This window comes from Onychostoma macrolepis, chromosome 17 (genome assembly GCF_012432095.1).
Source record: "Onychostoma macrolepis isolate SWU-2019 chromosome 17, ASM1243209v1, whole genome shotgun sequence".
NCBI lineage: Eukaryota > Metazoa > Chordata > Actinopteri > Cypriniformes > Cyprinidae > Onychostoma > Onychostoma macrolepis.
Window position 1 is genome coordinate 16,284,920 of NC_081171.1, and position 12,255 is coordinate 16,297,174.

The following is a 12,255-nucleotide window of genomic DNA, read 5'->3' on the forward strand; positions in this document are numbered from 1 at the left end:
CCTTTTTGGTTTGGTCTTGCCAAATTTACAATGATTGATTCAAAGTTATAAGATGGATCAGTTTTGATGATCTTTATGTCAGTGGTTCTCAACCAGGGACCGGGGCCTCTAGGGGTCCATAGTGAATTTTTAAGGGGATCTTAAAATAATTTACATTTACATTTAGTCATTTAGCAGACACTTTTATCCAAATTTTTATTTTATATTTATTTCAATTTATATTTTAATTCTAATTTCAAATTTGTGATTTTTAGACCCATGACATATGGACCTTTTTATGTATGACTTTTCATTAGTTTTTTCTCTCTCTCCCAAAATTAAGATTATTCCACAGATTTGCCCTTTTTATTTTGTCTCAATACATTTTCTTTTGACTTGTTCAGCAGTATGAAACACTGAGGGTAACAGAAAAGTAAAAAGTTTAATAAATTATGACAGATATGAAGCTAGCAAACTATCATACACTTTCAAGCTACTTCAGGAGAAATGAAACATTATACAAGAACAAAAGCATACCAGCTTGTGTATGATTCTAACATGGATCTCTGGCACAAAACAGTGAGATCATTCATTAACTACTGATTCATATGCAGTGGCAGCAGTTAGCCAATATGTGGAAAAAAGGGGGCAATTGCACCATCTTGTGGCTACCAAAAAATTACAACCTGTTGTTATTGTGAACAGTTTTTCGAATACAAAAAAAAAATAAAAAATCAAATCAAATCAAATCCCTATTACGGCTGAATACCTATGCTGTTCGACAGAACACTACTCAATAGTTTAAACTTTGGATACAATACTAGCTATTACCTGTGCACTTCTGAACTGTGCATCTAAATTTACAAGAAAATGTTTTTTTTGTTTGTTTTTTTTTAAACACAAAGCACAGTCTAATCACATCTAAGATTGTGTTCCAACACGTATGGAACACATATTGCTTTGAAGTTGAAGTCCTAGTAGTGCTGAGCGGCTCAAAGCAAAGCTGTTAAAATGTCTTTCTTTTCTGTCGAGGGACTCCAATTTACTGATAAAGGATTTAGCAACACCTGGGTTACTGATAAATAAAGTGAGGAGCAACCTATGATCAAGTAATGCTAACGTGAGTTAGGTTGAAAAATACTGTTTATATAATACTCGATAACCCCAATAAATAGACTTTTGTACCATCGTATATCATTAGGTGAATCTACGCTGTGAATGTACTGACATATCCAGTCAGGAGAAGAGTTTTTTAAATGTCCTGCATAATGGAGAACTGACACACTGTGTAATCCAAGTGTTTTTTGAAGAGCTCATATGAGGGTAGTATTGGCAGAAAGAGATGACTGGCATCACAGTGGCTCTGAGGAAAGGCACATGAGGGGTCTGGTGAGCTGAAGAATGAAATAGACGGAGTGGGATGGAATCCAATGGATGGTACCAAATCTGTAGCAGTGGCGAATGTTAGGAGGTCCTCAAGTGATGCTGCACACCGACCCGCTAAAACACAAGGAAAGGGTTAAGATCATGCAAATGTTTATTTTCTAATATATCTTAATATATCATTTTATTATCATAAATTTTTTAATATGCAGAAGAATCTAAATTGTATTGAAACAATATGAATTCTGTAGCGAAACATACTTTCACACTCATGCAGATACTTTTTCCAAAAGTGTACTGTTGTGTTCTCTTTTTCTTGTTGCTCTTTTTCTTCTGAAAACCGGACGGTAAAGAGCTCCATGACAGATTCGGCCGTCAGTCTTTCCACAGGCCCACAGAAGACTGAATGGAAAGCCTCTGTACACATCTGAACCTGCTCAAACATTCCTAGTGTCCTCAAACCTTCACGAAATCTGAGAAAGGCAATATGAACTTGATTGAGCATTTACTTACAGTGAGACGTGTATACACTACCATTCAAAAGTTTTCTTAGAAAGATTTAAAAAATAAATAAATACTTTACTTCAGCTGCTTTAAAATTGATCATAAGTGACAGTAAAGACATTTGTGACCCTGGACCACAAAACCAGTCACAAGTAGCATGGGTATATTTGTAGCAATAGCCAACAATACATTGTATGGATCAAAATTATCGATTTTTCTTTTATGCCAAAAATCATTAGGATATTAGGTAAAGATCATGTTCCATGAAAATATTTTGTAAATTTCCTACCGTAAATAAAACTTAGTTTTTGATTAGTAATATGCATTGCTAAGGACTTCATTTGGACAACTTTAAAGGCGATTTTCTCAATATTTAAATTTTTTTTTGTACCCTCAGATTCCAAATAGTTGTATCTTGAACAAATGTTGTCCTATACTAACAAACCATACATCAACGGAAAGCTTATTTATTCAGCTGATGTATACATTTTAAAAAGACGTTTTTAAACGCCCCAAAAAGGCATTATATTATATTCAGCAGCACAACTGCTTTCAAATTTGATAACAGTAAGAAATGTTTCTTGAGCACCAAGTCAGCATTTTTGAATGATTTCTGATGGATCATGTGATATTGAAGACTGGTATAATGCTTTCCATCACAGGAATAAGTTAGGGTACCAACCTCTGCAGAGGCAGCTGTAGTCTGATGATCAGGTAGAAATTTAGTACATCCTCCACCAGCATGTCCTTCTCTGAGAGTTTGCTGATCCTTCGCCAGCAACCTGCTGCTTCCAAATACTGTGACGCTGACTGCATTGCTTGTCTCAGCTCCTTCATTGACTTTGCTTCTGCAATCTAAAAGTGCACTTTTAGTGTTTATCAGATGTACAACAACCATTTGGTTCACTGTAATCACGCACCTTTGAAGCACAATGTCAGGAAAAACAAAACTCACCTGTCTGATTTTGTGTGCAAAAGCAGTGTCTCCAAGGTCTTGTAAAGTAGGTCTGTAATTTGTGGGGTAGTTAAACAGACTATGGTACAGTGCTGGAGAGAAGAAGCCCACAGGAGGACCTCCATGAACCAAAGAGAGGGTCAACAGACTGCCGACTTCGAAGTAGAGATCATCCCTCAGAGCTGTTCACACACAACCATTGTTCATTTTGAAAGCAGCAGTGAGAGGGCCTACATGTATATAAGCCCGGAATGGTAAATTTTCAAGAAAAGGAAATCGAAACAAACATAAATTAAAGGGAAAAAAGTGTCCTACCTTTTGAGTTCAGAGCCAAGTTTTTAGATCCATCAGGGCCCTCAAAGATTTCAGACATCTGCAGTTTCGAAACAAGACATCTGAGGAAGCGACGCTGATTCCTAATGTTGTTGCTATGTTTGTCTTTGGAGAATTTCACAGAAAGTGTGCAGTAGGGATTAAAATCACTTTGCCGCAGAACCCGCAGAGCTGCTTCCATCACCCCATCATCATCTTCCACTAGCACCTCTGTAGACTGCTGCTGTGATATCTGATGGGCCAGATCCATTAAGACCTCTGGAGAAGTGGCAGGCACACATTGCCTAGAAAACAAGGAGAGATCTGCTACTACTACACCTCAAATATAGGCGACCAAATATAAGGTGACCAAAATACAGCAAAAAAACATGATCCAAGGGAGCACAGGTATAGATTCTGTTAAGAGTGCTGCAACACCACAAAATTCATTCATGTTGGGTTTTAGATGCGTTTAGTTCAAGGTGGAGAAGAGCCTGAATTCAGTAATCTAAAGGAACAGTACTAATAATAAAGTTCATAAAACAGTAATGATTATCAAATAATTTGAATAAATTCAATTAGATTAATAATAATCATCATGATTAAAAAGTAATAACATTGCATAAGCTCAAGGATTCTTTACAATCAGCACACAGCTTCTGTGGAACAATGTTCCAGAGAAATTAAGAGTTAAAAATCTAAAACATATCCTACTCATATCAGATGCAATTGATTAGGAAAGTACCTTTTACTGATGAGTGAAGAGTGAATGTCAGAGATGTTTTTAAACAGCCTCTTCCTCTCTTGCCTAATAGCCAGTGGGGATTCAACATGGTTTGGCAATGGCATTGACTCTGGGAGGAGAAAAAAATCCATGTAATATCAAAGACTATAGAATACCCAAGACATGTCACTCATATAGTTTTGAATGGGGAAAAATGCAACGCTCAATATGGCTGCTCTATCGAACGAAGCCCCGCCTTCTGTGCAAAAGAGCCAATCCCTAATCGTTAAAGTCCCGGTTGCTATAGAAACAGTCAAGGCCCTGAGATGTGCGCCTAGGACTGTGCATGCACACTGGCAGGTCTAGCCTGAGAAATAAGCTTTTTTTTTTAGGGCTGTACGATATATCGCATGCGATATTTAATGCGCATCTTGTCAGTAAAGCTACGTTGAACGTGGATTTGCGCAGCTTGTTAGTGAACAACGGCTCTGTGTGGTAAATGCAGCTCCATGTGAAATCACGCACGTGATAGAAACAGAGGTGGGTAGAGTACCCAAAAACTGTACTCAAGTAAAAGTAAAAGTACTTGAAGAAATATTTACTCAAGTAAAAGTAAAAGTAATAGTCTGAATAGTTACTTGAGTAAGAGTAAAAAAGTATCGGACAAAAAAACTACTCAAGTAGTCAGTTACTAGTTACTTTGGATCATATACTGATTATACTATATTTTTATTTAGATATATAAACCAGCATCCCAGCCTCAAAACATACCTAACCAGCATATGCTGTTTTTTTGTTTTTGTTTTTTTCAACAACGATAAATCAATATATTTGAATGATCATATGACTCTGAAAACTGAAGTAACAGCTGATACAAATTCTGATTTGCATCACTGAGTTAAATTAAATTATATTTTAAAGTTTAATTATGTATTATAAATGTATATAACCTCGGAGAAGAGTGAAAACTCCTCACATGACCGCTACAGAACATCTGAACATAACGAAACAAATGCACATTGACGGATCTTCTTCCGTCTGTTCTGCAAAATGTAAACAAATGTAGCCTTTATTTCTGCAAGCGTAAATATTGTGAAAATATCAATATTAATTGTGTCTGGGCAAGGCATTCCTCCTGGAACTAACGCGGGTTTGGCGGGTGTTTATTTCATACTCTGTGACAGCTTATTTAATGAATAAATTATACAATGTATTTAATGTGTAAGGTACATGTACAACAAACTGGTAATGTCATGGTATCGTGTATTGTAATCGAATCTATACCTGTGGAACCGACAGCACACGCGGTGTTCATCTAATAAAGATCTTCGTAGCTAGCAAACCAGCCTTTGCAGATTCGCTTTCAACTGACTGTAGATCCAAAGCCATGTCTTCAACGCTCTTGATGTTACAACTCTGAGTGAGAACCGCTTCAGACGACTCAGCGCGTGCGGCAGGGAACTGAACGAATCATTCAAACTGATTCGCGAACCGATTCACTGGTTTGCCAACTGGTTTGATCAAGCCTTCGAACAGAATTGACTCAAAAGAATGAATCATTCGCGAACGGGCATCGCTCATTGCCCAGAAAAAAAGTAGACGGCGCGCTTGGAATAAATCGAAGGATTTTTAACTTGTATTGCATTAGATAAAATAACGAGAGGAGCGTCGCCCACAGTAACGAAGTAAAAGTACCGTTTTTTCACTAAAAATGTACTCGAGTAAGAGTAAAAGTACCCATTTTTAAATATACTCTAAAAGTATTAGTTGCCCAAAAAATTTACTCAAGTAAATGTAACGAAGTAAATGTAACTCGTTACTACCCACCTCTGGATAGAAATTACCGCTGATTACAGAACCGGCTTTACTGACAAGATGTGCAATAAATATCGCATGCGATATATCGTGCAGCCCTACTTTTTTTAACGCTATTTGAGCAAAATAAACAGCACTTATTTGTCAGATTTCATTGGTGATTTCAAATATGAAATTTAATCGTAAGCTTTGCGAACAGTTTTGGAGAATTTGATGATTCCCCATTCAAAGAGATAGGAGCTGCACTTGCATGCCCGAGAGGCGTTTCAAAGATGGCTGCTGAGTGGCATGACTTGTCTTAAAGGGACTTTGGTAATATGCAATTTTGAATAATTTTACGAAGCAAGCACATATTAAACAATAGTTCAGATAGCTCACTTTTTCCCTCAACGGCAGCTTTACAGTCAGCACAGATCCAGTCGCTTTCGTAAAGCTTAAGGTTGGAACATTTCCGATGAGTTCCCCTGGATCCACACAGCTTGCAACGAACAATTTCAAAATACCTGCAGAGTAAATTTTAACAGTATTTAGAAACCTTTTCAAAAACAAACCGATTCCATTTCACAATTTCAGAATGTCTAAATAAAATGCTCAGATTACCCTGACTGTGAGCTGTATTTACGACCTTTGTGACTGCGACACTTCACAGCATCACAGTGCTGGTACACTTGCAATAAATCTTCATATGCATTCTCTTCAAGTTCCCATGCTGCATCCCTGAAAAATATACACAATATGGATGCTTACAAAATATTAAAGGAATAGGTCACCTATAAAAGAAAATTTGCTGAAAATGTACTAAACCTGAGGTCAAACAAGAACTACATGAGTTTAAAGAAATGTAGCATCACATCACTACATTTTGGATGGTCTGAAGCAGGGCGAGTTAAATTTTCAGCAAAATGTCATTTTTAGGTGAACTATTCCTTTAACATACATTGTAATGGCAATATTTCCATATTTACATTGTTTTGCCATGTCAAAGTGCAACAAAATTTATATTAAAAATAAATGTAAAAATACATAAATATATCAAATGTAAATAATTCCAGCAGACTATGAAGGATACAAATCAAACACTACACCAATCAGAATATTTAACATTGAATCACTAGAATCAATATCAGAAGGAAACACATTTGATTTACCGCTCTGGTATATATATTCCCATTCTGAGCATTTCCTGCTGAAACTGGTCCTTGTTATTGCACAGTGTGCATTTGAAGAAAAACATGGCAGCGCTGTGTGCATAATGCTGGAATAAAGAGATGAGAAACAGGCTCAAATTTCAAATCCTATATCTTTGTATTTTATACATATTATTTATATCATTAACCTGAATGTAGACATGTGCCGGTATTGGTAATATGATATATCACGATAATGAATATGCACGATATTGTTATCGTGGGCACTTCAAAATACAGAGAATAATTACTTATTACAAATTATTCCGAATTTTGAATGCATTTTAAGAATACTTTTCCCATCAACTGGTCACAATGTACAACAGACGCGGCGTGTGCAGTAAACAAGCAAGGATGAGAAGCGCTTGGCGGAGCGCGTGAGAGACTGGATGAAAGCGCATTCACTCTTTGATAGCAGATGGCGCTGAACAGCAGAAACGCAGCCGTTACCCAAGAAACCCCGGAAACAAAGCAGCTGCGCTACTTTCTGTTTCTGAAACGTGTTTAAATTATTCGCTATGGTGTTCATCACAAAAATAACGACTTTATTCAACAATTCGTCTCCTCCGCGTCACCCTGGGGCCATTTTGGAGATTATCCACTGAACGGAAACAACATATGCTGTTCTGTGTCAGCTGCATCACACGGATATGTTGTCCACGCTGTTTGCACTTTGATCTGAACGTAAACAACGTATCCGCGTGATGCAGCTGACACAGAACAGCATATGTTGTTTACATATGTGATTAGGGCTGCAACTAACGATTATTTTCGATTAGTTGGCCGATTATTTTGTCGATTAATCTGATTTTTTTTTTTTTAAAGCCCTTGGGGGCTTCACACTATTCCACATTCTGCCCAATGTCCAATCACAAACGTGCCAACTGAATGCTATGAAATAGCAATAGAATGCTTAACAATTTATTAGACCACCTGTCATAATAAGGAGAAAACACAAATATTTTAGGAATCTGTTTAAATCTAAAAATGTTATTGTCATTTATTGGGCAAATAACAAACTGAAACTATTAAATAGTATTTATTCACATATCAGAAATGGCCTCCTATGCCTTTCATGACAGCTTGCATTTATGTACCTTTTGACTGTAACTGGGTATCTGAAGAAAACACACTAAAGCGCTTGACATTTTCTTCTGCCTTTCTTTCCTAGATAACAGCAATAATTATATTATAGTATTAGAAATAGCCTACTACTGTTACTAAAGAGCTTATGCATATTGGAGGACTAACCAATACAGAAAACTAAAAAAATATATTTTGGTAATCACCAATACTGTTAGTTTGGAGTAGCAGTGGCACAAACCTTACATAATTTGTTCAAATCCTTACATAAATTTGTTAAGCACTGTATATAGTGAACATAGTTTAATTAAATCTCTACATTATAAAAAATTAAAAGAATACAGATAATAAAGACAAATAAAAATACATTTAGTGTTAATCAACAGGTGAGAGGAATGTTCTGCAGGAACACATGTTCACTTTGATCACAGTTATTTCTTCATCCTATAAAAAAAAGAAAATCCTGAGGCGTCTGACATTTATATTCAGACACGCGGTTATCCCTTTACAGTTCCTACTCTCATGAAATACGCGCACTACATTAAACTACATGTCTTTTAAAACTAAATTTAAGATATTTCTACACAACGAATGTTTTAGTGCTGAGTACTAATCGTCTCCCTCTCTATTGTGTTCCGTCTGTCCGCAGCGCCGGCGCTCATTCAGTAGAGATTTAAACTTAACACAGACTGTCAGGACGGACTTTTATGCAAAAATGGAAATGCTCGCGTAAATTTGTGACATTTACAGATAAGGATATGACCGTAAACTTAAGGTTTTTGCGTTGAGGACGCACACGCATCTCATCTGTCAGAGCGCCTGACAGGGCAAGCCATTACGCTATGCATTAGCTTAAAGCTTAAAATAAATAATTCTCATGTTTTGGGCAGCTTGGATCACGTACTTCTCCCGCAGCATCTCATTCTGTTTCCTGCACCATTGCACTATTTTTAGATGCATTTTGTCCATAGAAATGCATTATTCAGTGCTGTAATTTGCTGTAAAAATCGATAATGAGAAGCGTTGTCGATGATTTTCATTATCGATAATAATCGATTAGTTGTTGCAGCCCTATATGTGATACTCTCTAAAATGATGCTAGGGTGAAGAGGAGACAAATTTTTGAATAAGGTCGTTATTTTTGTTTTCTTTTGCGCACAAAAAGCATTCTCATAGCTTCGTAATTGTTGAACCCCTGATATTCATCAAAAATATCTTAATTTGTGTTCTGAAGATGAACGGAGGTCTTACGGGTTTGGAACAACATGAGGGTGAGTAATTAATGACAGAATTTTCATTTTTGGGTGAACTATCCCTTTAACTGTGTTATTTAATGAACTAAGAGTTGTATTTTTTAACAAAGATTAATAACTTCTGTAGCAAATGTAGGTATTGCTCATTGTGAATGATAACACATTAACTAAGGTTAACCAATGAGATCTTATTGTAAAGTGATTCCTATTGGTCATTGTAATTCTTTTGAACTTTAATCTGTGTAAAATTTTTAACTTTATACATTTTTTTATTCATGCTTTATTGTATTTAAATGTTTAGTTATTTTGTTATAAGAAAAAAGTTATTAAACCTGTTATACAGTATTATGAAAACACTTTTTTTGCAACTAAAAATACTGTGATAATACCGTATACCGTGATAAAAGCATTAGCAATTAATTGCAACATGAAAATACCGGCATATCCCTACCTGAATGTGTGGTATAATTACCTGTACACAGTTTCTGTGAAACCAGCTGCCATGACACGCAGGACACTTGAGGACATTGTAGGATAGGACGGGTTCGATGGGCTCCAGACAGACAGAGCAAGAGAGGGGCAGACTGGGGCTGGAGACGCAGGACTGACTAGGCGCATGCTTTTTACAAAAAGACCTGCAAATGAATGACATAATCACTACCAAGTTGAAAAGAAATGACCAGAAATGTACAGGAAATTACAGTAGCATTTAAAATTTAGGGTATTATGATTTTTTAAAAAGAAATTATTACTTTTACTTAGCAAGGATGCATTCAATTGTTCTGATCCAAGCTGCCCAAACTGTTGTTTTTAACTTTCTATTACCGGTAATCAAAGAATCCTGAAAAAAAAAATCTAGCATGGTTTCCACAAAGATCTTTAGTAGTTTTCAATATAAAAAGAAATGTTACTTGAGCACGATATCAGCATATTAGACTGGAGTAACGGCTGCTGAAAACGCAGCTTTGCCATCACAAGAATAAATTGCATTCTAAAATTTTTAAAAATATTTTAAATTGTAATAATGTTTCACAGTGTTTCTTGTTTCTGCCTGTGTTTTTGATCAAATAAATGCAGCCTTGATAAGCATAAGAGGCATCTTTAAAAAATAAATAAATAAAAACATCATACCAACCCCATTTACTTTTGGATTTTAGTGTAGATTTTACATTTCTATCTCATTTCCATCTGCAACCCTCACATTTTGCATATCACAAGAGACACTTACGGAAACAAGTCTGTGAACTGGAAAATAAACTCCTGCTCTAATCCACAAGGCATGTGGACCATTTGTCGACAACTTTTGATGGAGCACCCCACCGAAGCACCAACCTTTTTGCAATTCATGCACCTCTGCAAGTCAAAAAATAATAACGTTAGTTATAGTCTCACAAATATTTCTGCGGTGTTAAACAGAACATGCCAATGATTCACTTGTGCACTTACCAGCCTTGAAGATCTGCGGATCTCCTTTTTTATGTCATTCACGAGAAAACCATGAACGTCTTCATCCTCCTCCCCTCTCTGACATATTCCACTAGACATCAACTGTAAAAACAGATTGAAGAATAATTGACTAGTATCTTAATGCTTGAATTATGGTTTTGTTTCGCTTTTACAATATTTGTACAAAATAATCCAAAACAAAGCTGTTAACTAGATTTAGAAGCTAAAAGCGTCTGGCTCACCAAACAGAAATAGTGGACTGTCAGGTTGTGCTGCTGAAGGGTGATCTTCTCTCCGTACTTCTCTGGAATGTTGTCACATCTCTTACAAAGACTGCAGACTAAAGGACAGATGCAGATATGAAATTCATTTGACGATATTGTGGTAAAGATTGTATAACGTTATTGGTGATTATCTGAATTTATCGTAAAGAATAAATTCGTTGCTACAAAAACCTATAGAAAAGCAACTTACTGAGGTCTTTGTCGTCGTGAATCTGTTTTATTTCGGTACTCTCCTCTTTCATCGCTTTCATTATTGTGTATTACGCAGCCAGGATTAAGTAAAAGCGAAAATTTAAAATGGCGATTTAAAGAGCTCTGAATTAGCGGTCTGCTGCTTGGCAAATTCAGTAACGTTAACTGCCATTAGACTCTTGTTAGACTTTATCACGAGGTTTTTCTAGTCTTCTCACTCCGTAAGGCAAAACACATAACGTAGTCCTTGGGTAACCGGGTTTTTAATAAAATTATATTACAGTCATTAGTGTAAGAGTGTAAATCGCATGATAAAATTCAAAATTCCCTCTGGTCACGGAAAATACGCCTCTGCTTGCTTTTGGTTGGTTGAATTCAAACCAAAACAGAGATTTTGCTGTGGGAGGGGCTCTGGCCAAAACATTGCGCTGAGCAATCGGTGCGGGGTCACGTACTACGTAACTTCCGTTTATTTTACAAAATAAAAGCATACGAATTTTATGACAAAATAGTTTGATTTTGTGGATAAGGTAGAAGTCCCACATTGACAGTATTTGATATTTCATATCAATTGTTTAGGCCTACATCACAGTACCATAAGTTTTTTGTAACATTTACAAAGAAATATATATATATATATATAAAGTAATATCTGTATACATGAAATGCAACATTAGTACTGCCTTAAATTTTGCAGTTGCCATAACAGAATATATTATTATTATTATTGTTGTTGTTGTTGTATTAGACTGTGCAATTACGTAATCACTTATAATTTCGTTTGTATCTCTAACTTCATATTTTATTCAATTTTGTTTCTATTTTCAAAATTGTAACATTTAAAGCATTCATTTTACATACTTAATTCTGCTATTGTAATTCCCTTGTAAATGCATTTATTCTGCCTCTGCAAAACTGACCAGTGTTTGTAAAAGCAAAGACAACATTTTGTGTTTAATATGCTGTTTGCTGCAGCTTTTGTGCTGCCTTTACAAATTAAGGTTGACTATATAGACCACTGTGCATATGTTTTGGTTTAGTTGGTGTAAAGCATTACATTTCACTTAGTGTACATTGACTTCTGTGCACTGATTAAATACTGAAGTATTAATAGTTTGAAATAGCATGTATGCAATAT

The 12,255-nt window shown here is 35.9% G+C and overlaps 1 protein-coding gene across 1 annotated transcript; it reads right to left on the reverse strand.

Moving 5' to 3' along the window:
* Nucleotides 1-321: 321 nt before the first annotated feature.
* On the reverse strand, nucleotides 322-11,502 carry g2e3 (G2/M-phase specific E3 ubiquitin protein ligase). The gene is made up of 14 exons (XM_058750457.1): nucleotides 11,116-11,502; nucleotides 10,884-10,981; nucleotides 10,642-10,743; nucleotides 10,424-10,548; nucleotides 9,668-9,830; nucleotides 6,821-6,927; nucleotides 6,273-6,389; nucleotides 6,051-6,175; nucleotides 3,879-3,987; nucleotides 3,137-3,438; nucleotides 2,822-3,003; nucleotides 2,549-2,721; nucleotides 1,624-1,835; nucleotides 322-1,479 (listed from the first exon to the last, which is right to left on the reverse strand). The coding sequence occupies exons 1-14, from the start codon at nucleotides 11,174-11,176 to the stop codon at nucleotides 1,232-1,234; spliced, it is 2,124 nt and encodes a 707-aa protein (XP_058606440.1). The 5' UTR covers nucleotides 11,177-11,502; the 3' UTR covers nucleotides 322-1,231.
* Nucleotides 11,503-12,255: the final 753 nt, after the last annotated feature.